We start from the raw sequence: 27,266 nt of genomic DNA on the forward strand, positions 1-27,266 counted from the left end.
TCCTTTCAGGCGATTTCTAACTGAGGTTGCTAAACTGGCAGAGTGAACCAACTTTCCCTGTTGTAACTTGTACTAAGATGTGAGAGCCTCGTAGTAAAACGACGCTTAGCTTTGTCTCGCTGGGCTGGGATTTTGGAAGCAGTCACCATTGGTTCTCAGGGACTGAGTAAGATAGCCCTTACTAGCAAACATAGGAAATGCTTTGGAAAAGATACACTATTTCAGTGTGTTTGCTGGTCAGAGTGCTTGGGTAAAAGGGCTTTTGCTAATTACATTTTAATCAGATTTATACCCAGTGAAGGGCGATACAAAGTCAAGTGCCTGCCAGTTCCACCAGAAGCAAAGGATCTGAATCCAAAGAAAGATCATGGGAATTCTCTATTCAGAGGTATGTAGCCATTTCCTAGTAGTGGATGCTTTGCATAGAAATCAAGTAGGCCTGTTGAAAAGGCTTTTCAAAAATTATTTAAACATCTTTGTCAGATCTAAAATGTTAAAGGACTAGAGCTATGAGTGAGGCTGTAATTCTCAAGGTATTTACTAAGGTGTTATAGGGTGCAACATGAATTACACTTGGGTAAATATTCTTGGCTGTTCAGGTAGTTCTCAAGCATTTTTTACTTTGAATTAGCTGAGAGGGGTGTGTGTGTGTGTGGGGGGGTAGGGTAGGGTTGCCAGGTCCCTCTTCACCACCGATGGGAGATTTTGGGGGTGGGGACTGAGGAGGGCGGGGTTTGGGGAGGTGAGTGACTTCTATGCCATAGAGTCCAATGGCCAAAGCGGCCATTTTTCTCCAGGTGAACTGATCTCTATCGGCTGGAGATCAGTTGTAATAACGGGAGATTGCCAGCTAGTACCTGGAGGTTGAAAGAGATCCACAACAGCACTCACAACTATAATAATAAAGAATTTATAAAGTGAAAAAGGTGCAAAAAAAGTGAATATATATACATGAATACAATAGGGTACAATAAGATACAAATTATCAAAGGAATCCAGCACAAATGGAAATTCAGTTGAAGGATATAAGCATCCTGTAAGCCAGGTAAGTCAATGTATATGGTCCACAATATGTTGTTATTTCACATATTGTGGACCATATACATTGACTTACCTGGCTTACAGGATGCTTATATCCTTCAATTGAATTTCCATTTGTGCTGGATTCCTTTGATAATTTTTATCTTATTGTACCCTATTGTATTCATGTGTATATATATATATATATATATATATATATATATATATATATATATATATATATATATATATATATATATATATATATTCACTTTTTTGCACCTTTTTCACTATAAATTCTTACTTTATTATTATAGTTGTGAGTGCTGTTGTGGATCTCTTCCTTTACCATTGCAGCACTGAGCCTCGTTTGTCTCCAGTACTTGGAGGTTGGCAACCCTACGGGAGGGGGATATTTCACCTGTTGTTTTATCTTGTGTAACAAATATCCCAGTTACACAAATATTGAGTTGCATTTTCCTTCCCAGTAGTCTCAGTCTGTATGTCCTTACATACATGTATTAATGAGAGGGATAAGGGGCCAGCAAGAGATTTCTTTTTTCCAAGTTCTCCTCAACTACAAATTCTCTCATCAGCCCAGTTCTTGGAAGTTGGAATTTCATTTGTAAAACACTCTATTGGTGTCACAAGACTCATGTTTGCTTTGTCAAATTGCCGCCATTATTAAAATTAAACAGATTTTTAGTATATGATATATTTAAAAATTATATGACTGTGTGTGTGTGTGAGTATATATAATCAATGCCTATTTATACAACTATACAAGTTGCAGTCCAAACATACAGCGTAGTTTATTGGTGTTTGTGTTTCAGGGTTTAGCTATGTCATACTGATCTTGGGGAAAAAACAACCTTTGGTCTGCATTTGTGTGTGTGTAAAGTGCCTTCAAGCCGCAGCCGACTTATGGCGACCCCTTTTTGGGGTTTTCATGGCAAGAGACTAACAGAGGTGATTTGCCAGTGCCTTCCTCTGCACAGCAGCCCTGGTCTTCCTTGGTGGTCTCCCATCCAAATACTAACCAGGGCTAACCCTGCTTAGCTTCTGAGATCTGACAAGATCAGGCTAGCCTGGGCCATCCAGGTCAGGGCAGTCTGCATTTAAAAGCTCATAAATTAAAGTGTACATCTTGGGGGGGGGAAATCAAATGCTTGTTAAAAGGGAACAGGAAAGCAATTATTCTAGTATATCAAAACACACGTGAAGTGATGAATTGGTCTGGTTAGATTGCATTCCTTTTTAGCAAGCCATTTGAATCCCTGGCGTTTCATCTAGTCTCTGTGTTGTTGGCTTTACTTTATCCAGACTGTTGAAATGCAAATGGCAGGGTGTGTTTTGTGAATGTATATAATGAAGTCCTAAATGTCCCATTCTCTTTATAACTGTTGAGGAGGGTGGGAGAGGCAATATGCCTACGTTACATTGCAGACCACCTATGATAACTCTGTAGTATCAGCTTAGGGTTGCCAGGACCCTATTCGCCATTGGCAGGAGATTTTGGGGGTGGAGCCTGAGGAGGGTGGGGTTTGGGGAGGGACTTCAATGCCATAGAGTCCAATTCCCAAAGTGGCCGTTTTCTCCAGGGGGACTGATCTCTATTGGCTGGAGATCAGTTGTAATAACAGGAGATCTCCAACCGCTGCCTGGAGTTTGGCAACCCTATATCAACTGGTGGGCCCAATGCTTGCTGCACTCTTTACTCATATCGACAAATTGGCTCACATCCCCAAAGATTGTGGCCTTGCAATTATTGTTCCAATATATAAAAAAGGAGAAAAGTCGAATCCTGCCAACTATTGACCAGTCAGTCTCCTTACTGTCATTAGCAAACTGTACTCAAGACACCTATACTGGAAACTTCTTGATTGGTTGAACAGAGAACATATATTGATGGGTGAGCAGGCAGGTTTTAGAGCTGGTCGTTCCACCATAGACCAGTTCTAGATCTTGCATCATCTGATGGAGAATTATAGCTCTTTCTTTCTTTCCCCCCTGTTCTTAGACCGAGGTCTTGAACAATAAAACCATAAAACTTAAATAAGTCCCATCTCTAAAAACGCCCCCTTCATCTCTTCTCTGCAGCCTCCAGAAAACGAGCAACAAAATAAGTATGCTGAGGGTGAATTAAAGCTCTAGGCCTAGTGGGGCACTTCATGCTGCTTTCTTTCCTTTTTTTTTAAACAGTTTTTTATTATTTTCCATAATACTATAATCAAACATTTCAACAATTGATAAAAGTCATCAACAAAGAGAAAAAAGCATAATATTGTTGAAAATACAGTTTATCTTTAAGTAAAAACTGAAACTTCCCCTTCACCCCCCTCCATCTTATTATAAATTTATGTACTCTTTTGTATAAAAATTCTAATCCTAATATTATTTTATACAATTAAATATAGTTTCTTTGTTCACTATCAATTAGATTGTAATTACGTCTATTTCAAATAATAGATTTCATTATTTCAAATTAACCATAATATAATAATTGTAACTTTTAATTATTAGGCATTATTTGTAATAATAAAAAATGGATTAGATCAATGAATAACCTTTGAGCATCCCCATATGGAATTCATTTTCACAGTAAACCCTCCACGCCTCCCATTCACCCATAAATTGTACATTGTCTTTTTGGTTTATCAATGCAGTAAGTTTTGCCATTTTCATGGACTTTAAAGCAGCATTAGATAGTATCTCCAGAGATAGGCTTTGGGAAAAGCCCGAGAACTCTCCAATAGATTGAAGACTTTATATACTTATCCACTCGCTTCACAAAGGAAATTCCTTAAAAATAAGAGGTAGTCTTCAAGGCCACCTCTCCAGTGTCAAAGGAGTTAAACAGGGTTGCACCTTGGCTCCCTTACTTTTTAATTTCTACATCAACTCCCTGGTGCAACACCTAAGAAATCCAAGTTTTCATTCTCCAAAACTTGCAGATTAAATGATCCCTGCTCTGTATATACAGATGACATGGTCATTCTATCCTAGGGTTGCCAACTGTCAGGTAGTAGCAGGAGATTTCCTGCTAATTCAACTGATCTCCAGCCAATAGAGATCAGATCACCTGGAGAAAAATGGCCACTTTGGCAATTAAACTCTATGGCATTGAAGCCCCTCCCCTCCCCAAACCCCGCCCTCCTCAGGCTCCGCCCAAAAATCTCCCGCAGGTGGTGAAGAGGGACCTGGCAACCCGATTCTATCCTTATTCACAAGTAGGCCTCAGGAGAGCACTCCATGCCTTCACTGCTAATAAATTACCAAAAAAACAGAAATGCTCACTTTTGCCAAGAAACATCCAAAACATAGATGGCAAATAGATGGTCACAACATCAAACAAACACAAATCTTTAAATATCTTGGTATAGTCTTTCGTCTGGTCATTGGAGCTCATGGAGTAGAGACCACCCATAGAGCAACCTCTGCCATTATAAGATTCCATTTCACAAAAGGGGCCTCTTTTATACCTGCAGCAATCAGGGTCTTTCAAGGAAAGGCTATTACCCAGCTCCTGTATGGCTCCCAGCACTGTATGTACAAGGAAAGGTGCTTACTAGAAGCTGTACAGTCTAGGTTCCTATGAATGATTTTTGGAGTCCCCCAATGCATTCTGAATGCCCTTCTCAGACTAGAGGCTGGGATGATCTCTTTAGAGACACATATGCGGTTATTGGCTAAAACTTTTTTTCAATCCTAGGGTTCTGGTGCCCTTGATCCATACCTGTCTTGCAGCAGTTGAGGGGCAACTCCAGGAGCATGGCCTTTCCTGCCAAGTTCTATTGCGCCTTGGGCCCCAAAAAGAAAAATAAATGATTAAACAGCGGCTTTGAGATAATGCTTTACAATCAGACAGGGCACAGATACAGAAACATCCAGTTATTCCACAGCGTACCAATACTTTCAACCAGCAGATTACCTTAGGTCATCAAATCTTAGGCTGTTTCTGCACCATTAATGAGACTCCCCCACCCCCGGCACTTTCCCCTCTCCATTTATTAGTGGAACCACTTTGAAATCGTTAAATTGCTGTGATATCTGCAAACACTTATAGCTTGATGTTTCCGCTTCCTCCATTTCAGGGACAATTTCCCCCTGAGGAGTGGACATGTTTACAGTGTTATACATTTCTCTGCCCCCCTGTTGTCAACTATGTAGCCTTTCTTCCCTCCCCTCCTCTTTCCCCCCTGGCAGTAGGGTTGCCAGGTCCCTCTTCGCCACCGGCGGGAGATTTTTGGGGCGGAGCCTGAGGAGGGCGGGGTTTGGGGAGGGGAGGGACTTCAACGCCATAGAGTTCAATTGCCAAAGCGGCCATTTTCCTCCAGGTGATCGGATCTCTATCGGCTGGAGATCAGTTGAATTAGCAGGAGATCTACCTGGCAGTTGGCAACCCATTTTCCATGCTTTGTAATTTGAACTACCAAAGGAATGCTGGGGCCTTGGAATGTTGGCTGAGACAGATGGTGCAGCCTGAACTTTTGCAGGGCATCTCTTTTGCAGATTTTTAAAATATATTATTGCATTATGAGGACCAGTTAAATATAGTATGTCCCCCCTTTTAATTCCTCATCCCCTTCCCTCTTACCCTTTCTGTGCTTTTTATTTCTACTGCAATTGTACCAACAACATTAAAGAGTTGGACTGGCCAAGGGACATTGTAGCATTGCACTAAACAACCCCCTTCTTCCCTCTTCCCCCATCCTATGAGAGCCGCAGGAGTATGATCAGCTTTTCTCCCCAGCCCCATGTGGAGCATGGCTGCCATCAGTCCTGGAGAGCCCTGCCAACCCTGCTCCAGCCTCCAGTGGCATTTCGCCACCTCCACGACCCCTGTGCTGGCTTTGCAACATCCACGGGGCGCGGGGGAAGTGTGTGTGCAAAACAAAAAGAGAACTTTCTTCCTGAAATTGATTTTTTGGGGGTGGGGGGTGGGCTAGTGTTACAAGGATTACCTTAAATGAAAACACAACCTGTGCTCCCAGGTCCTTCACCTTTTTACCCAGAGCTGCATAGTCTCTTTTAAATGCGTTCTGAACCGAATATCATTTGTTCCCACATGGATTAGCAAGAAAGGATAATAGTCTCTGGGTTTGATGAGGCTTTCTACTGCTTGATGAGTCTTTGGACTGCATTCAGTCTTACCCCACCCCGACAGCGGAATGCTGAAAATCTGTGGTGATTAATCTAAACTAGGCTGAAGAGGAGTTGTGTGAATCCAGAAGTCTATTTTTTTTTGCATGTTCATCATTTTGTCAACTTTTTTCCTGCTTGTAAGGCAGAGAATAAATACTTCTAAGCCCTTGGCAATCGTCTCTGACATCCTACCTATTTTTTCCCACATGCTCTGAGGAATGCCAGTTATTTTCTATCTTTTGACGGTTATGCACACTAATCATAACATGACTGTAGGACACCACTGCAGAGCAATACTTGAAGAATGGGTGGCGTTATCAAAGACATGCCACTCTCCAGTGTTCACAGGCTGTGGTTTCCAAAAAGAAAATGCTTAAAGCAATAGGATTTTGCAAAGACCAAGAATTTCAATTAAAAATGCTATTTTAAGTTTGTGGCTGATGTGTAACTAGGATGATTTCCCCCTTCTCTAAGCAGCTACCTTTTTATATGATGGAATCTGGCAATCATATACAAAACTGAGTCAATCTGATTGAGCAGATTTGCAAGTAGATAAAGGAAGGCAGGAACAGCAATATGCATGGGACAAACATCTGTCCCTTCCTCCCTACAGTTGCAGACAGCAGTCAGAATGGGTTGCCACTTGCCACAGCCTCCATTTTACAAGCCATTTTAGAGTTGGAAAAGAAGTCCTCCTCTGAGTAAGTGCTGGACTGCAGAAGAGGTTCCTAGGAGTGGCATCTAGTTGATTCCCCCCCCCCTTGAGTTGCATATTATGCACAAGCATAATTTTCTGAGCTCAATACAAACTCGTAATCTCTCCTCATCCTACTTGTAATCTCTCCTCATCCTATACATACGGTGGTGAACATCCAAACATTTGCGCCTCTTCCCCGCCAACTCCTCACGCCGCATTTTCAGGAATGGGCTGGTAGTGAATTACATGTCATCAGCCTTTAAGGTGTCCCTGGACCTGTGTTACGTTTTACAGCTAAACAAAACGGGTGCAGTGGCACTATAAAGACTGACAACACTGATTCCAGCATTAGCTTCTATGAGTCAACGCTTACCCCCTCAGATGTGTGAACGGGGGGTGGGGGGTGGGTAGGTGGGTCATTCCTGGATGCACTCTGGGGAAATCACAGAAGGGTGGCAGAGAGTGGCATGGCATGAGGGGGGTGGGAAGGGGACAGAGAGCAAGTCTCACCTGCTCAACAAACAGGTCGGGACAGAGCTGAAGATCATTCCAGGCTTTAGTGTACAGCGGCAAGAAACAAGATGTCCAGTATGGCCCCAGGTTTGTGAACATGTTCTTCATTTCTTCCCTCTTCCCCAGCCTATTTGTCAGGCAGCATACAATAATGACCTGAATGAAGTTCAGCTCCTTTTGAATGAAGACGGCGATTATTTGAACATCCAGGACAGCTGCTGCGGAGACACACCACTAATCTGTGCCTGCAAACAGGGACATAACAGAATAGTTAGTTACCTTCTGAAAAGAAATGCTGATGTAAACATCAAAAATAACGTAAGTATATACCGAAGGGAGTCTTCTTTTGTGTTTGATTTATATCTGCAAGAGGAGGGAAGATAATGTTCTGCCGTTATCTGATTAGCTCAGTTTCTCTGTTTGCATAAACAGTCAATTTCAATTTCAATTTCAATACCTTTATTGGCATACCATCAAGCAGTCAATCAAATAAAAGCATAAACAGTCACCACATTAACCTTGTAGATGCTGTGATTTAGGGCTGTCAAAAAAAAAAAATTTCGGTACAGTTCGGATTCGGCCGAATTTGGCCCTTGTGGGTTCGGTACCTGCCGAAGTCCGAACTCCCCCACTTCGGATCCGTTCAATTCAGCGGGAATTCAAAGTTCGGAAAAAAAAATTCTGCCGAATAAAGCCATTAAAAACACAATCGCGCCTTTCCGCGGCTCTGGGGGGGGCATTTTTGGGCTTAGAGGTCCCAAACTTTCAGCAGAGCTTCAAAGGACGTATATTGAAAGACTCCCCGAGTTTTGTAAAGATTGGGTCAGGGGGGGCTGAGATATGGGCCCTGAAAGGGGTCTCCCCCACCCTTAATATGTATCTCTCAGCAGAGCTTGCTGCCCAGGCACAAAGCTCCCAGCCCCGACAAACAGCTGATGAGAGCAAGGGCGGGGCAGGTGCTAAGAACTTTGCAAAGCAACACAACTGAAAAGCAACACCTTTGCAAACATGCAAAGGGCGGGGCAGGTGTGAAGAATTTTGCAAAACAATACAACTGCAAAGCAACACAAGCACGCAATGCAACACCTTTGCAACAGTGCAAAGCAACACCTGACACCTGGGAGTTTGCAAACCATGGAAAGGGACAGAGGCAGCTAGCTATGCATAATGAGCAGGAGGGGGTGGAATTTCTCCTTTTGCATTGGACTTGGGACCAGGCAGATGTATTCTTTAAGTCACCATTTGAAAACCAGTTTTGAGCAAGCATCAAAATAACCTAACTGATCTTATGAATGAGGAAAAACCGGAAGAATAAAAATGAAGCCCCCTCTCAAACCAGGGAGAGAGAGACTGGAGGGGGAACACACACCCCAGGCAGAACCGGCAAAAGCCCCTTTTGGCTCCCCCCCCACCCACAGAAACTGCTCCCTCCCCACACACACACACAGACTCTGCTTTCCCCCCCCACACACACACACAGAAAAGAAAAATTATAGATTAAAGCCCCCAAAGGGGTCTTACTGTGGCTGTCTTCTGTTCCAGCAGGAGGGGCTGGGAGGCTGGGTAATCCAATATGATTCCATTTGTATCCAATATAAGATCCATATGTATGCATCTCTCGAGGGTGATCCATTCATCCCAATAGGGAAAAGGGGAAAGCCCATATCTCGGGGGGCCCTGACCCAATGTTTACAAAACTTGGGTGGTCTCTTAAAAAGCCTTGACTGAAGCTCCGCTGAAAGTCTGGGGTCGGCACACCCAAAAATGCGCCCCCTGCAGCCACGGAAAGAGAAAAGGGGGGGAGCCGATATTTCAGCCCCCACTGAACCCATCTTTACAAAACTTGGGTGGTCTCTTAAGAGGGATTCTCTGAAGCTATGATAAAAGTTTGGGGGCTGAACCCCCAAAAAAGCGCCCCCTGCAGCCACGAAAATGGAAAAGGGGGGAGAGGAAAAAGGGGTGGAGCCCATATCTCGGAACCCCCTGACCCAATGTTTACAAAACTTGGGGGGTATCTTAAGAAGCCTTGTCTGATGCTCCGCTGAAAGTTTGGGGTCGGCACACCCAAAAATGCGCCCTCTGCAGCCATGGAAAGAAAAAGGGGGGAGCCCATATCTCGGGACCCCCTGACCCAATGTTTACAAAACTTGGGTGGTCTCTTAAGAAAACCTGTCTGAATATTCCCTGAAAGTTTGGGGTCTGTACCCCAAAAAATGCGCCCCCTGCAGCCACGGAAAGGAGCGAATGTGCACAAGCACCCCCTCACACACACATGAGGATTTCCCTCTCTCTCTCTCTTTCCCCGGCCGGCCGCACATCAGCTGATTCCTCCAGTACTCAATCCTGACTGATTGGCCAGAAGAAGACCCAGCTTGGCCACCGATTGGCCGGGGGAGGAGAATGCTGCTTACTGAAGGTTATGCTGCTTACTGACGGCCCCGAATTGGCCGAATTTATTCGCGAACTCCCGAACTCGCTGAATTCACCAAGAAGGGCATGTTAGGCAGGGAAAGAGGGGGCCAGTGAGTGAGAGAGGAGGCTCTTGCAGGGACCTTTGAATTGGCAGCATGAGCTACCAGCACCATTTCCCAAGCTGCAACCTTGTGGCATTTCCCCGCAGCAACGACCAGTTCATCATTCTCTGAAATGGTTCCCACACCACACAATCACATGGACAGGATTCCCTTCTCCCTCACTTTGCCCCTGCTCTTTATTTTTTTTTAATTTGTTGAATTTTTACTAGTGAAGGTTACAAGTCCCTCCCAGTGTATCTAATGCTGCAATTCGAATGGAGACAGGGGAAGTAACGATTGAAGCAAGGATGTGGATTGTCTCGATCTCCTATTGGCTCAAAATAGCTTCACGTCCCAAAGGACTTGGTAACTTAATTTTATATGACACTTTTGTTTCCCCCTGGTTGAAAAATCTGATGAAAAAACTAGGCTACTATGGTCTCTCACAATATCTGCTCCTATCAATGGACTATCCACAGGCCAGAGCCCTGATCAGGCAAAGAGTTCTGGACGTGGAAAGGCAGCATGACCTAAGCAGAATCAAAAACATGTGCTACAATTGCAGCACTCTTACCAACGTGGTCCCGATGTCTTACCTTTCCCACTTAGATAGGCCAGAATACAGGAGGGCTTTCACCCTGATGCGTTGTAACGCACTCCCTTCAGCCGTCTTGGAAGGGAGATACAAAAAGAGACCATATGCAGGACGATTATGCCCCTGCTCTGATGGGAGTACTGAGACCCTCGAGCACGTTGTGTTTGAATGCAAAATCTACAACAAGATACGAGAAGCCATTCTTTCTGTATTATTGGACCTCCCGGGGCGATCCAGAGCCTTTAGTCTTTTTAATATGCTCTCAGACAAAGATATGGAGATAACTTTTAAAGTGGCCAAATTTGGGTGGCAAGCAATGAGGACCAGGCGTGCATGGGTTGAACTTAATGGTTGAGCGATTTTATATTTATATTTATACTAATTTTAAACATGTAATATTTTTAATTAAGTGCTTAATGGCTTTTATGAGTGAGAGATTGTAAGATGGTATAGGGGTTCACACTTGATGCACTTTTATATATGTTATGTTATGTATGTATATCTGGTATGTTTTTATGCTGGTCTTGGACCGTATTAAACTCTCTTTGTACTTTGTACTAGTGAAGGAACGCTGGAGCATTGTAATAACCACGACAGGATGGCAGCTCTGTGATGGTGAAGGGGGCAGGATTTTCCTGCATGGACATTATGGTTAGGGTCTTCCTACATGCTGTGCAAATGAAGTGTTTCTCAAAATGGCATATGAACACAAGAAGCACACAGAAGTAGCGAAGGGGGAGGGGAAGGTAACCCGGTGAGATGGCAGCCAATTACAGTGCACCACTGCTACAGCGCATGCACAAAAACAAAATAAGGGGAAAGGAAGAGGGGGGAGCTTCTTGGGGATTCACTGTGTCACGAGTGATGCAACGATCCCCTGCAGAACATAGCCCTTTTCCTAGAAGGTGCAGACAGGGGAAAAACATTATTGAGAAGAAGGTATAAAATAGAATAAATTGTGAAACGGGGTCAGAAATTCTGAATTCATAGCCAACCCTCACAGATTGACCACAAGGATAATATGATGTAAGTGAGTAGTGCGGAAACAGCCATAGAAATAAGAATACATAAATACATAGTCTCTAGAAAAATGATAAAGACAATTTTAGCTCTATCCCTTCAGCATTCTACCCTTCTAATTAGTCCACCTAGTTAAAAACTAAGCCTTCTATATATTGAAGCAAGTTTATTATTAATTAATTAATTCACTTGATTTCTTGCCTGCTCTACCCTGCCAAGGCCAGGCTAATTTTCTGCCCAGCGTTTCAACAGTTTGGGTGTTCTAGTTCTATAGCCAAGGAATACTTGTCATGAAGGTGCAGTTGGTTGTTGCTGACAGAGAGACACTTCTCCCCACTGTATCATGTGATTCAAGTTTATACCTTTTCCCTAGATTGTGAGCAATATGATATCAGTTTTACCTTTGTAGATCTCCTTCCCAGTTTACCTGATCATTTTCCACGGGGTCAACAAAATGCTATTAACACTATCCATAAAAAAGTTGTTTTTCTCCTGCTGATGACTTGTATCCAACCATTTACACGCAAGAGACACATGGAGCATTTTTGTAAATCAACCCCAGAAAAGATCATTCCTGGGGGTCATAGGAGCCAGAGAAATAGCTGTGTGGGTTAGTGGGCTGGATTGAGAAGGGGTGAAATCAACCCCTTTCCTTAGTGGAGCTGTGCTTGCAGAAGAGGAAGAAGGAGTGATTGTTCGTCTGTTCAAGTTCTGTGGGAATGATTTTTCCAGGGGTCTGATGGGCTGCAAGAAAACCATGCATTCCTTGCACAGAGTGGTTGGAGACAAGCCAATGTCTATTCAGCATTTTCCTTAGTTCCGACAAGTGAATTTTTCCATACTTTGATTATAGTCCATAGCTGTACAGGAAAAGCATTTCTTCTTCTTCTAACTGGCTGAATTCTTCAGTGCACTTGCTCTGTGCACACAGCATCTCTGGGCCATCACGCCATCAGACTCCTTCCAGGAATTTTAAAAATTCAAACCTGAACCAATAGACGGACCACACTCTCAGGCCTTCTTTAGAGCAGCATATAACAGTGGTTCTAAACCAGTGGCAAGTGGAAGTAGTCCATGTGGGATGCCTGATTTTCAGTCAGATGTGCCTGCAGAGTTAGGAGGCGTATTTGGGAAAATCCATGGCATTGCAGCATTTAAAGCAGATGCCAAATTGTTTGAGGTAAGAAAGGGAGGAACCTCTGTTCCTTAAAGTATACTTTCGGAAGTCTGCTTTCCAGCACTGAAATATTTTTTTACCCAGTACTTAAAGAGGTATATATTCAGTTTAAAACCTACAGATATAACTCCAGGTATCTGTAGGAGATCCAGCGTGGTGTAGTGGTTAAGAGTGGTGGTTTGGAGCGGTGGACTCTAATCTGGAGAAATGTGTTTGATTCCCCACTCCTCCACAAGAGTAGTGGTCGCTAATCTAGTGAGCTGGGTTGGTTTCCCAAGTCTTCCACATGAAGCCAGCTGGGTGACCTTGAGCTAGTTACACCTCTCTTAGAGCTGTCTCAGTCCCACCTACTTCACAGGGTGTCTGTTGTGGGGAGGGGGAGGGAAGGTGATTGTAAGCCGGTTTGATTCTCCCTTAAGTGGTAGAGAAAGTCGGCATATAAAACCAACTCTTCTCCTCCTCCTCTTCAGAGGAGGACTCTTTGGTTCGCAAAAATAATCCTAAGGAACATGTTCCCCCACACCCTAAAAGTAAGATGCCAGACATCACTGGGGCTGGTCAGGTTTCAGTGTCTGGTTTGGTTACTTCTCACACCCATAGATACCTTAGGGCAGGGGTGGGGAATGTCAGGCCCGGGGGCCATTTAAGGTCTGCGAAATCATTTGGTCTGGTTCTTTGTGGGTCCTGGCAGATCTCTAGCTCAGAAAGATCTAAGACTGGTGATCCGCCCCCTCCCGCGGGCAGGAATAGCCTCTATTCAAGGCAGATGTGAGTTTGTTTTGCCAAGAAAAGGAACCCTTTTTCCCCCTTGCAGAAGAATCGTTAGCTATGGAGCTGCTAGGACTGACCAAGAAACTGTGTTAACCCTTTCCCACCCGGGCCATGGAGAAATGTATTGGTTGGCTAATTTTTAAGTTGATAATTTTGTATGGCCCGCGAATGATGTTATAAATATCCAAATGGCCCTTGGCAGAAAAAAGGTTCCCCAGCCCTGCCTTAGGGTGAAGTCAACAAATATACATGAATCCTGCAAATCCTTAATTAGGGACCTAACCAATCTCACTAAGACCAGGCCTATTAAATGTATTTCCTTCCCCCAGATCAGCAGTGAGAAGCAGGGGGAGGGGGGGAGAGTTCTTCACCTGACCAATTAAAGAAAAGTCCCCCAAATTCCTGTTCAGCCCCAATGTGATCAACTACTTCCACAGGGAGTAGAAAGAATGAGGATAAGAAAGCTCTTTGAGCAAAAAGTGGTCTGGAATGGGTGGGAAAGCTTTAAATACCCTTCAATTCATGCTCATTTTGTTGGCCAGGATTAAAAATGCATCCTACCCTGAAAGGTACCTGACATCTCTTCCCTGTAAAAGAGGTGTGAGAAAATAATGATTCCCACTCCAAAGCTGGGAACCCATCATGTTGAAATACTTCCAGTGCATTACCTCTTTGAAAGCCACAAACCTATAAGGCTTGGGGGTGTAGATTCTTTCCTAAGATCTTCAAAATAGGTAGTATTTGTTTCTTTCCATAGAACATTCAAGACTGGAGTTCATTCTAACTTCAATTTGACCACATGAGTGTGGTTTGCCCAATATGCAGAGTGAGAGTAAAAGAATCTCCAAATAAACAAACCTCTTCACTAGTTAACTGTTGTGAGAAATGGTAAGTTACAAATTCAGGGAAGTTTTAATTGTAATGTCAATTTTGCATTTCTCTCTAGAGAGAGCGAACGTGTTTGCATTACGCTGTCAGAAAACGGTTCAACTACCTTGACTACCTTCTCATTATCATCCTAATGCCTGTTTTACTTCTTGGGTATCTCCTCATGGTAAGTTCAGAGAAAATTCAATTATGAAAATCAATTATTAACTTTGTTTATCAAATGCTCAGAATGTGAACTTCAGCGTTTCCTCCAGAACTTTGTGGACTACCGGTTGGACTATGGACATAGCTGACTCTGGACTACAAAGATCTTATACTAATCAACTGTGATATAATCTTTCCCATGGAATAGTGATCATGCAGTGTTGGCATATGGATAATTGCACAAGATAATATTTTTATTATCTGATCTCTTTTGAGTATTATTGTTAATATTTACTGAGCAATTTGAAAATGTATAACTTCCCTTTGAGTACAATGATTCTCAAAGCTAGGTAAGCTAACTTTTTGTGAAGCTAAGATAAATGTTTGTTTACAATATTTCATCTTTTCCTCCCCAAATCTGTTAAACAGGTATCTAAAAGTAAGCAGAATGAAAACCTTGTCAAGATGTTACTCAGAGCTGGAGTAGATGTCAATGCTACAGATGATGTAAGAAGACATACACGCAGAGAGAGAGGGTCTCTGCCTTATCCAGATCTCAGAAAATCCCAGCAACCATGTAAAAGCAAAGTCTCTCCAATGTTTGAGAGCAGTTCTTCCCAGACTCCCCACCCACCCACCCCGAATTAAAGTTGAAAGCGTGTTGCACTGTTGCTTGCCTCAAAGTTTTCTTCTAGTGTGTAAAAAGAAGAGAACATTTTGCTTCAGGGGCATTCACTTTCTGTATTCAACGTGAGTGCATTGGTGAGCATATCTCCTTATTGTAAAGATGGAAGCCCAAACATTGACTCATGCAGAGATGAGATCCAGCATGGTATAGTGGTTAAGAGCGGTGGTTGGAGTGGTGGACTCTAATCTGGAGAACCGGGTTTGATTCCCCACTCCTCCACATGAGCGGCGGAGGCTAATCTGGTGAACTGGATTTGTTTCCCCACTCCTACACACGAAGCCAGCTGCGTGACCTTGGGCAAGTTACAGCTCTGTTGAGCTCTCTCAGCCCCACCAACCTCACAGGGTGTCTGTTGTGGGGAGGGGAAGGGAAGGAGATTGTAAGCCAGTTTGAGTCTCCCTTCAGTGGTAGAGAGAGTCAGCATATAAAAACCAACTTCTTCTTCTTCTTCTCCTCCTTCTCCTTCTCCTCCTCCACCTTTCAGGTCATATTATCTAGCAGTGACTCTGCAACTCTAGAAGTGAGTGTATGATCCAGTGACACCCAAAAGCAATGCATTTGTGTCAGAAATTACTCCCTCCTCTCCCTTCTCCCCATCCCTGCTTCCCTTTACTCTTCAATTTACCTGCTGTTGAAGAGACATGCATGGTGGCAGACTAGGCTTGCCAACTTGCAGGTACTAGCTGGAGATCTCCTGCTATTACACCTGATCTCCAGCTGATAAAGATCAATTCACCTGGAGAAAATGGCTGCTTTGGCAATTGGACTCTATGGCATTGAAGTCCCTCCCCTCTCCAAATCCTGCCCTCCTCAAGCTCCGCCCCCAAAACCTCCCTCTGGTTGTGAAGAGGGACCTGGCAACCCCTATGGCAGACAGCTCCGGAAGAGGAGGAAAGAATAATCCTGCCTCTTTCTCCTTGTACCTTGCCCCTCTTTCTCTTCTTCTTTTTAATGTCCTAATGTCATGAGTCCTAACAACAACATTGCCCAGGGGTACACTAGGTGCCCTGGATGCTATGTACCCAAGGTGCAACAATGGGAGCAAAGGCCAGGGGGAGCTTTATTGCTGAATAACAGGGAGACTTTGGGCACACAGGACCCTTTCAATTCTCCTGACTCCTTAGTAGTTTTCTTGTGGCGCCCAGTTTGGGAATTTTGATAATAAAAGTTATATACATTATTTCTCTAGTTATCAGACAGCAATGTGGTAAATTTATCATAATAGCTTTTAAAAGCTTGATTGGTTTAAACAAGTTATTAGAAATAACTGTTCCCATGGAAACCAAAAATTCCCCCTCCCTCACTTGAGATGAAATCTGAGGCACATTTTGATTCTCTCCAGTCAGGAAGAACAGCTCTTCACTATGCATGTGAAATGAAGAACCAGTCCATCGTTCCTTTACTAGTCGAAGCAGGTGCTGATCTTTCCATAAAGAATAAGGTAAGGAAATAAGGCAAAGATGACACTCTATAGGAGATAGCTGGATCGGCGTGTGAGAGGAGAAAGAGCAGCTTCTCAGACTTGGAAAAAAGATTTAGGTCATTTAGAAGTGCAGCAAGAATTTTAGTGCTGGCCTCTGTATAAAGAGGATGGAATAGTTTATAATGCATTAGGTCCTCTGGAACTGCAGCTCCACAAATGCATAGAGAGGCCCACAGTGTTCGGGAGTAACGTCCAGCTAGCAAAGCCTTTGGCATGGTTTGAAACCGGATTGAAGTTAAAGCAATTCTGAGATTGTTGAAGGGGATACTGACCAGATATGAAGCTCTGACATGATCCTTTTCAAACTGTTTAAACCATGGGGAGAATTTGGACTGGGAGATTAATTCCATGTCTGATGCAGCATCACACTTAACCACCCAATCACCAATGTTGGTACCTGCCTTGGGGACACCCTGGGGGTCATCCAATATGGAGTATCAATGCAGGATGTTATAGCAGACTAACTGGTCAGCATCATTTTGCATCATCATATTAAAACATTGCCTGTGGTGTAAATTGGTAGTGTTTTCTTTGATATGTCTTGATCTTCTATCATCTCAAGATCTCTGCAGAAGGACCAAAATCTCATTGCAGTTGCCTTTGCAGAACAAGATAGTTGAATGATACTTTGTTTGTGTACAAAGATCCTATACACCAAAATTGTGTCTTTGATTATTTTTAATTAAAGTTACAAGGATATTCATCAGCTACTATAAGATTTACATAAACACTTTTTCTTTGCACCAGAGACAGTATTTTGATAAAAGCCATTTCCTTTCATCGCTACGGATTTGCACTGACAACTACCGTGTTTCCCCGAAAATAAGACACTGTCTTATATTTATTTTTCCTCAAGAAGACACACTATGGCTTATTTTCAGGAGATGTCTTATTTTTATTAAGTATGGTACTGGGGAAGAGAGCTTGTAAGCGGCCCCACCTGGGCTCGTGCTCCGCCCTGTCCTGGGGTAGTCGTTGGGAGAGAGGGCCTCAGACCATTCCGAGGGGGAATCGGAACTGTCCTCCCTCTCGGCTCCCGTTTTCTCCTTACCACCCCCTTCCGGTCCCGCCCCCAGAGTCCATATAAGGGTGGGAAAGGCTTGCAGCAGCTTTCTCCCCCTCCTTCCAGACACATGGATCCCATCTTCCCCGCCCCAGCCCCGGGCGCGCTGGTTGCCGGGCCTTTGAAGCAGCCGCGGGAGATTGCATCTGCTCAGCTGGGCTCCTCCCGGTCTTCGTGGGCCTTTGAAGCGGCCGCGGGACACCGCCTCTTCTCAGCTAGGCTCCTCCCGGTCTTCCCCGCCCCAGCCCTGGGCGCACTGGTTGCCAGGCCTTTGAAGCAGCCGGGGGAGACTGCCTCTGCTCAGCTGGGCTCCTCCCGGTCTTCCCCGCCCCAGCCCTGGGCACACTGGTTGCCAGGCCTTTGAAGCGGCCGCGGGAGACCGCTCTGCTCAGCTGGACTCCTCCTGGTCTTCCCTGCCCCAGCCCTGGGCACACTGGTTGCCAGGCCTTTGAAGCGGCCGCGGGAGACCGCCTCTGCTCAGCTGGGCTCCTCCTGGTCTTCCCTGCCCCAGCCCCGGGCACACTGGTTGCCAGGCCTTTGAAGCAGCCGCGGGAGACCGCCTCTGCTCAGCTGGGCTCCTCCCGGTCTTCCTCGCCCCAGCCCCGGGCACACTGGTTGCCAGGCCTTTGAAGCGGCCGCAGGAGACCCCCTCTGCTCAGCTGGGCTCCTCCTGGTCTTCCCCGCCCCAGCCCAGGGCACACTGGTTGCCAGGCCTTTGAAGCGGCCGCGGGAGACCCCCTCTGCTCAGCTGGGCTCCTCCCGGTCTTCCCCGCCCCAGCCCCGGGCACACTGGTTGCCAGGCCTTTGAAGCAGCCGCGGGAGACCGCCTCTGCTCAGCTGGGCTCCTCCCTGTCTTCCTCGCCCCAGCCCCGGGCACACTGGTTGCCAGGCCTTTGAAGCGGCCGCGGGAGACCGCCTCTGCTCAGCTGGGCTCCTCCCGGTCTTCACGCCTTCCCGTCAGGACCATGTCTTATTTTCGGGGTATGGCTTATATTGCGCAAATGCTTTGAAATGCTGCTACAGCTTATTTTATGGGTATGTCTTATTTTCGGGGAAACACGATAAGTAGTGAGATATAATGATGTTTATGCTTTGTAAACTGCTTTGGGGATGCTGTGTGCCAAAAGGTCAGGCTAGGGGTATAAATACAAAAGGCAGGGTAGGGGTATAAATACAAAATACAAGTTATAGGCTATTGTCAAGGTATGCCCACTCATTTCAGCTGGGAAAGATCCTGGACTGTCATTTTTCCTTCTAGAATCTAGAGATGTATATTTTGAACCCCCAAAGGTAGCTGTAATATACACCATAGAAGGGAAGCGTCAACTTCAGAAGTTGATGCCTTTGTTTAATATAGCTATAGAGTTTCCCATGGATTGTATGCATGGATATTTCTGAAGGATTTCTGTCTATGGAGTGCAACTTTTTCACCTTTTCCTCTGACAGGCTGCCCCCTCTTTTTCCTGAGAGAATTGTCCCCCTGTCTTGAACCTAAGACCCTGGAACAAGACCCTCTGTTGATAATGCAACCAAGATTACCCCAGCTTTGGACTAGTGAACTCACAGTGATAAGTTGCTATAAAGCGGAATAGGCTTTATTGGAAAGAAAAAGATTTAAAAACCAATGTAGTTCCAGTGAAGGTTCAAACACATAAATACAAAAACGCTAACTTTCTAAACACACGTACTGAATGTTCTTACAGCATAGATGTTGAGTTCTTGAAGCACTGGAAAAATCTGTCCAAAACCAAGCAGCATAATCCAGAATAGATAGGGTTGCCAGGTCCCTCTTTGCCACTGGCAGGAGACTTTTAGGGCAGAGCCTGAGGGGGGTGGGTTGGGGAGGGGTGGGACTTCAATGCCATAGAGTCCAATTGCCAAAGCAGCCATTTTCTCCAGGGGAACTGATCTCGATCGTCTGGAGATCAGTGGTAATAGCAGATCTCCAGCTAGTACCTAAAGGTTGGCAGCCCTAAGAATAGTTATAATGTCAATGTAACACAGCAGAGGCAAACACAGCAGGTAAAAGTAAGCGGTACGGAATAAGGCCTATCAGAATAGTCTATATTTATAGAAAACCTAGGCCACTGATCTTCTGATCTCCTACAACCAATCAGGAAATGTTGGTTGTTTTCCTCTTCAGTGCTGCTTTCTCTGGATGTTCCTTCAAGACTGGTAACTATCACCCATCCCTGAAACCCTGTCCAACTTCCTCCCTTTTCTCTTAGTCAGCTCTTGTATGCTTTGTGTGTGTGTGTTCATTGCTGGAGATACCTGTCTTGTTTTATCACTTAATGCTTCAATGCCTTGGAAGAGCTTTCTGAAAGATCAGCAAACTTCCCCCTTCTGACTTGTTATGGCTGAAACCAGTATATTAATTAACAGGACTTTGGGGATGCCTATGGAAACAGCATTGAACTAGTATTGTCAGTGCTGGGGAGGGCTGCTTCTCATCAGTTGCTGTGTAAGCAGTCAGACCCCTCCTTCCACTAAAAGGTACCATGGAGGCCCAGGGGCCAAAGACTGGCATAAGAGCAAGACACTGCTCCCCACAAAATGGATGCCTCTCAGAGGGTTTTGGGATCCATCTTGTGTGTCAAGCCTGGGCAGGAAGTTGGTTGGCTGCTGGACTTTCCCCCTGTCCCTAAGGTGTGCCTGGCTGGACAATGGGGCCAGCTAATCCCCATTGTGCCACCTTAAGGCGATTTAATCAGCACTCCGAGTGGACCATTACTTACTCTATTTGCACCCATCCCAGCAATCAATCAGTATCCAGGCACTCCCTTGGGTCCTGATGACTCATCAAGCCTCTCCTATCTTTTTGTTGGAACCCCAGTAAAGCAATCAATACTTTGTGTCCTGCTTTCCTGCCAGCTTACCTCATACCTCCTCAGGATCCATTTTGGGGTATAAATATTGGTCCTTTTGCCATTCACAGTGTGTGTGTGTTGGATCTGTGCATGCACCTCCACTTGCATGTGGGCTGTTTTGTTTGCTCCTGGAAATGTTGGTTATTTTCCTCTTCAGTGCTGCTTTCTCTGGACATTCTTTCAAGACTGGTAACTATCACCCATCCCTGAAACCCTGTCCAACTTCCTCCCTTTTCTCTTAGTCAGCTCTTGTATGCTTTGTGTGTGCTTGTTAATTGCTTGAGATGCATGTCTTGTTTTATCACTTAATGCTTCAATAAAACCCATTTAAACTAAACTCATTTCAACTATACAACTGCCTGCTCCTTTGAGAGTTTTCACCCAGGACTATCCTGGTCTACATAGGCTATAGATCCCAGTCCCCCCCTCTCACTTTGTCTCCAGCTAATTCCCTCAACTCAAGAGGAAACTGCCTATTCAGGGTAACAGCTGATACTTTTTGTTCACTGAGCTGAAAATAGGGGGGGAAATCTTGCAGGTGGAATTTTACCCAGACAACGCATTTGCTGGGCACCTTCCAAGTGCGGCCCCAAATGTTTCCCCAAAGGCTACATTTCAGGAGGAATTTTGGGCTGCAGCAAGAAGGGGGAGGGGAGAAAATTAAACTCTGTGGTGGGCAGAAATCCTTCAGAATGGTGGTGCTGGCTCCAAACCATGGTATTTTCTTCTTCAATTATTTTTGGCATCTTTTTCTTTTGTTATTTTAGGATGATGAAACACCACTGGATATAGCAAGAAGACTGAAGTTCATTGACATAGAATCCATATTAAAGAAAGAATGGTAGACCGTAATGGGATATTTACAAGGTTGTTAGAAAAAAACTGTTACCTGCTTTGGAAATTCATTCTGATAAGTGCCATTTGGTCAACATTTGAAAGTCATGATGTTTACAGCAGCAATATAGGAATAGACTACATTAAATCTCCTGCTGTGTATCCACACGTGATGTGATTTTACCTGGACATGTTTTTTTTACCAGTAAGAGGTAATGGCTTTGATTTATATTTTCTTAATCAAGATACTTGTCACAGTTTGACCAATGCTATTTATTTGAGTACTATTTGTAAATGTTGCAGTGTAAAACAAATCCAATAATAAAGCTCTGTTTGGTATTTATTTTCAATATGCCGTGAGTTATTGCCTTGCATGTTTTACATTCATTGACCAAGAATAAAACTGGAATGTGACAAAAGTTATCTGGGGTTACTAACCTGAGAGATGGGGTCTCCAAGAGCAGAGGGCATTTGTGGCATGCATGAGCAGGAAAAGGAGAACCTGTGGACCTCCCTAGCATTGCACTGCCTGTTTCTCCTGCACTGCTTGTTAGCCAAATTGCTGGGTTATGAATATTCATATGGGGGAATTAGCAAATCAATAACCGGCAATGGGCATAACCGCAGGATCTAAGCCTGTGTCTACCAGAGTCCATACCATGACCCTCAAAAATAAGGCAGAGGCAGTGGATTTAGTTAAAAGGTGTTTACTTGATTATATGTTCACACACAAACAAAACAGATTCTTACAAAACACACACAGAGCCTAGAGAATAAAACGTGGTAGAGACGTTCTCCAATGTGGCCGGTTTTCCTTTGAAGAGAGGCAGTACTACACCTGATCCTGTAGGAGGGACGTCCGAGGTTCCATGCGGCTAAAGGAGGGGGAAGGGGGAAGGATTCCCGTGGCTTAACCAGCGAGGCTGGAGAGCTGTGTGGTCTGACATTGCTATCCAGATCAACAGAGAGAGAGAGAGAGAGAGAGCCTATGGATGAGAGTGACCCCAGTTATACTTTTTCTGGGGGTGGGGGAGTTGGGTTTCCCCCTCGTGGTTCCCATGGCAAACAAAGACGACAAAGAGACCTTAATGGTTGGCTGCTAAGGTGGGGCGATGGGCAATTTAGATGGGCTAGCTAAACCTATTGAATGTGCACATTCCAGGAGGATCGGGAGGCTTCAATAGATGAGGCCATTTGGTCTAAAACAAAGGTTTGCTCAATGTTGCGTCCGGGTGACACATTCCTTTGACCCTGAGGTGCGATCTCTGGCCGCTGCTATCTTGAAGGCTTCCGATGAGCTATTAAGTATGCAAAAGGAGGGGGGGAGACTGCATACGTGTCAGGTCGTCTCTTGCGAAATCTGGGCACGATCTGGGCACAGAAAGAAAATGGATTCCCTCTGGTTCTTTCTCGCTAGTACAGGAGCCTCTGTCCGTAGCGTCTGGGCTTGACTTCCATCTAGAGTGGCGGGGACACATGTCTCCAGGTAGCACAGGTTTGGGGGAGGGTCACTGCTTGGCTACATGCTGTCTTCTCCATCTCAGTAGATGCAAAACCACACCAATGGCCCATGAGGGTGGAAGTAAGGAATAGAGAGCTCAAACTCCTACTTAAAGGAAGACTGACTAGACAGCAGAGTGAGAATCAGGGATCTATTTATTTATTTAATGTATTTGTACCCTGCCTTTCTTCCTAATGGTTAGAGCTGTTCCTCAGTGGAGCAGGCTTTCTTGGGAGGTGGTAAGTGCTCCTTCCCTGGAGGTTTTAAGCAGAGGCTAGATGGCCATCTGTCAGCAATGCTGATTCTATGACCTTAGGCAGATCATGAGAGGGAGGGCACCTTGACCATCTTCTGGGCATGGAATAGGGGTCACTGGGTGTGTGTGGGGGAGGTAGTTGTGAATTTCCTGCATTGTGCAGGGGGTTGGGCTAGATGACCCTGGTGGTCCCTTCCAACCCTATGATTCTATCGGGACCCAAAGTAGCTTACATTGTTCTCCTTTCCTCCATATTTATTCTCACAGCAATGTCCCTAGGGATAATTCCACAATTACCTCTCAGGTGGCTAAATATTGTGCGGTTGCACTCAAGGAACGTCGCATTAAAGTACTCCCGTGATCTAAGTCGGAAAATATATAACCCGGTATTTTATATGGAGATTTGTCTTGGTCTGAAAATTCACTTTTTGTAAGGTTTGTGTCTGTTTTATCTGGCAAATAGCCATAAATAAATTATTATTAATATTATTCCTCACCCTGTGAGGTAAGTTAGGCAGAGAGATTGTGACTGGCCCCAGGCCACCTAGTGAGCTTCCATGACATGAATGGGGATTCGAACCTGAGTCTCTCAGATACTGGTCTGACACACTTAACCACTCTATCACACTGAGTCTCTACATCTAGAGCAGGGGTCAGCTCCTTTTTATAATCAAAGAGCTAAGACAGAGCAAGAGATTCACACAGAGGCATTATTTGTTTTAGTTTTGTTGTAAACTGCCCTGCGCCCAGCTTTGGCAGGGGGAGGGCGGAATACAAATAAAATATTATTATGATTAATATAAGAAAGTAAAATTGCATAACTGAAAATAACACTGTATTATTGATAATCAACATGTTGATTAATAACCCATAAAATTTCTGCAGCTCAGACACTGGTTGTTGCAAGTCCTTTTTTTTTTTTTTTTTTTTGGTAGAATTTTTATTGACAAGAAAATTTTTAACAATAAAATTGAAAGTAAAAGTCCCCTTCCCTCCCTCGTGTTAAGTGCCCCCCCATTGTGACTTCCGGAGAAGTACCCCTTAGTTTTATATAATCCATTATTTATTTTATTTCCCTTTACTACAGTATTTTATTTACAACTCTTTCACAATCTTCATAAAATCAATCTTTGCCGTGTTAGCCCAATGTACAAAGGCCTTATGCCAATCTCTTTTAAACTCTTCTACATCATTCCCATGTAGACTGTTAGTTAATTTGGCCATTTGTACAAAGTATAATAGTTTATCTCTCCAGTCCTTTAAAAGAAGCCTAGTTTCTCCCTTCCAAGTTTTAGCTATTAATATTCTTGCAGCCGCAAAGCTATAATGACAAATTGTCTTATCTGCCTTCTCCATTCCTTTTGGTAAAAGGCCTGTTAGGCAGGGTTCCAGTTCCAATTTCATATTTCCATAAATCAAATTGCTAGTTTCTCTTATAACCTTTTCCCAAAACTTTTAAACTAATTTACACGTCCACCAAGCATGGGAAAATGTGCCTCTTTGTTCTTTACATCGCCAACATTTATCAGAGATAGATTTGTCAATTTTGGCCCATATCTCTGGGGTTATATACCATCTATAAAACATCTTATACATATTCTCTCTTATACTACTAACAATTGTAAATTTACATTCTTTTTTCCAAAGTCTTTCCCAATCTTCCAGATGAATATTGTGTCCAATACCTGTTGCCCATGCAATCATGACCTTTTTGACTCTCTCTTGCTCTGGGTTATAGTCTAATATCAGTTGGTATATTTTGGAAATCAAACCTTTATTTTCCGATTCTAATATTATCTCCAAGGTTGATTTCTTATTTATAAACCCTAACCTTTGATCTTTTTGGAATATATCATTTAACTGGAAATATTTAAAACAATCTAAAATAACTAGTTCTTCCTTACTCTTTAATTTCCATTGGCTATTTTCATACTGTACATATTCCCTATAAGTCTTACAATGAAGGTACATATTTGGGCCTCTTCTTGAAAAAGCCTCCAGGGGTCTAAGCCATCCAGGAGTTTTGGGTTCAAAGCCTCTCTTATATCTCTTCCAAACTTGTAATAGGCTCGCTCTTATAATATGATGATTAAAATCTTTGTTCACCCTGTCTTTATCATACCATATATACGCATGCCAACCAAATCTCATATTATATCCTTCTAAATCTAATAATCTGGGGTTTTCTAATGTAATCCATTGTTTTAACCAGACAAAACAAGTCGCTTCATAATACCATCTTAAATCAGGGAGAGCCAAACCCCCTCTATCTTTGGCATCTATAAGATTTTTATAGGAGATTCTGCGTCTATTATTACCCCAGATAAAACTCACCAACACTTTTTTCAACTGTTGGAAAATCTTGGTTCCTTTCAGAATTGGCAAATTCTGAAACAGGAACATCAACTTTGGAAGAACCATCATCTTTATTATGGCGATCCTGCCTAGCCATGATATTGGTAATTTTCCCCAACATTAAGTCTTTTTTAATTTTCCCCATATTTTCACATAATTATTTTAGTATAAATTTATACTACATTTAGTAATCCAAATACCTAAATATTTAATTTTATTCTCTAGTTTGCAGCCTGTTATTGAAGATAATTTTTCTTGCTGTTTTATTGTAAGGTTTTTCCCTAATATTTTAGATGGATCCCTATTCAATCTAAAACCCGAGAGGTCTAAGCACTTCCATCCACTTTTTTGCATTTTTGATAGGGTCGGCAAGAATACAGACCATATCATCTGCATAAGCTCTTACCTTATATTCATATTTACCAACTCTAACCCCTTTTAATGCTCTATCTTCCCTAATTCTTTTATGTAATACTTCTAACACTAAAATAAATAAAAGTGGGGAGAGAGGGCAACCCTGTCTGGTACCTTTTTGAATCTCGACCATATGTGTCTCTTCCCCACTTATAAGTAAAGTAGCTGTTTGAAAATTATATATACTATCTATGGCTCTCCTAAATTTGGGGCCAAAATTCATTTGTTGCAATACTTTTTTCATAAAACTCCAGTGGACATTATCAAAAGCTTTTTCAGCATCCAGAAAGAACAATGCTAATTGCAAGTCAGGTTTTTGATCTGCTAATTCTATTAAATTCAGCACTACTCTAACATGATGACTAATTTTTCTTCCAGGTAGAAAACCAGCCTGGTCCTCATGAATTATCTCTTTAAGTACATTCTTCAGCCTGTCTGCTAAAATGTCAGCAAACAGTTTATAATCATTATTCAGCAATGAGATAGGCCTATAGTTTTTTTTACTTCCAAATGGTCACAGATCCTATTCCATCAGTTAAAGGTGTTAGACAAGGCTGTTTGCTTGCCCCGTCGCTGTTTTCATTTTACATAAACAACATAGTAGACTTTTTAAGTTCTGAGGATTTGCATCCTTCTAAAATAGCACAGCATAGTATCTCTCTGCTTCTTTATGCAGATGACATTGTGATCCTTTCTCGAACCCAGGTTGGCATGAAAAGAGCGTTGAGGAGACTAGCCAATTTTTGTAAATCTGAAGCTCTTCATATAAACTATAAGAAAACCAAAGTGCTCGCCTTCGGGAGCCACAGAAGAAAGAACAAATGGTCGATAGATGGAAATAGCTTAGAGCAGGTCATGTCGTTTAAATACCTAGGCGTAACATTCCAGGCAAATGGCCTCCGAGCAGAACATCATAGACAGGTGGCGTTAACCACTGAGAGATCCGCCTATAATATATTAAAATTCTTTAGGATGAAAGGAGCTTTTTGCATTCCAGCAGCTCTAAAACTCTTTCAGGCTAAGTCAATCAGCCAAATGCTATATGGCACAATCTTAGGCTCAGCTAAATCCAGTTATACTTCTCTGGAGAAGGTACAATCCAAATTCCTTCGGGCGATTCTACAAGTCCCCCACCTAGTTTCGAATTCCTGGGTCCGCTTGGAAACAGGTATGTTAAAAATCGAGGCAAAAATTAGTCTAGCCTCAATCTCCCTTTGGTTAAAAGCCCATGAGGCATCAGAGGGATTCTTACCACTGCTTAGTTTGGACAATTATAGATCCAGATGGTGGATATGAAAAAAAAAAAAAAGGAGAGTCTT

At 43.5% G+C, this 27,266-nt stretch overlaps 1 protein-coding gene across 1 annotated transcript; it reads left to right on the plus strand.

The window, feature by feature from the left end:
* Positions 1-285: 285 nt before the first annotated feature.
* On the plus strand, positions 286-21,504 carry ANKRD22 (ankyrin repeat domain 22). The gene is made up of 6 exons (XM_056850214.1): positions 286-388; positions 7,502-7,693; positions 14,398-14,505; positions 14,913-14,990; positions 16,514-16,612; positions 21,355-21,504. The coding sequence occupies exons 1-6, from the start codon at positions 368-370 to the stop codon at positions 21,430-21,432; spliced, it is 576 nt and encodes a 191-aa protein (XP_056706192.1). The 5' UTR covers positions 286-367; the 3' UTR covers positions 21,433-21,504.
* Positions 21,505-27,266: the final 5,762 nt, after the last annotated feature.

This window comes from Euleptes europaea, chromosome 5 (genome assembly GCF_029931775.1).
Source record: "Euleptes europaea isolate rEulEur1 chromosome 5, rEulEur1.hap1, whole genome shotgun sequence".
Classification (NCBI taxonomy): Eukaryota; Metazoa; Chordata; class Lepidosauria; order Squamata; family Sphaerodactylidae; genus Euleptes; species Euleptes europaea.

Coding starts and splice junctions, on each gene's coding strand:
- ANKRD22 (XM_056850214.1), top strand. CDS start 368: ATGGGAATTCTCTATTCAGAG. Junction 14,506..14,912: donor TTCTTGGGTATCTCCTCATG/GTAAGTTCAGAG, acceptor TCTGTTAAACAG/GTATCTAAAAGTAAGCAGAA. Junction 16,613..21,354: donor ATCTTTCCATAAAGAATAAG/GTAAGGAAATAA, acceptor TTGTTATTTTAG/GATGATGAAACACCACTGGA.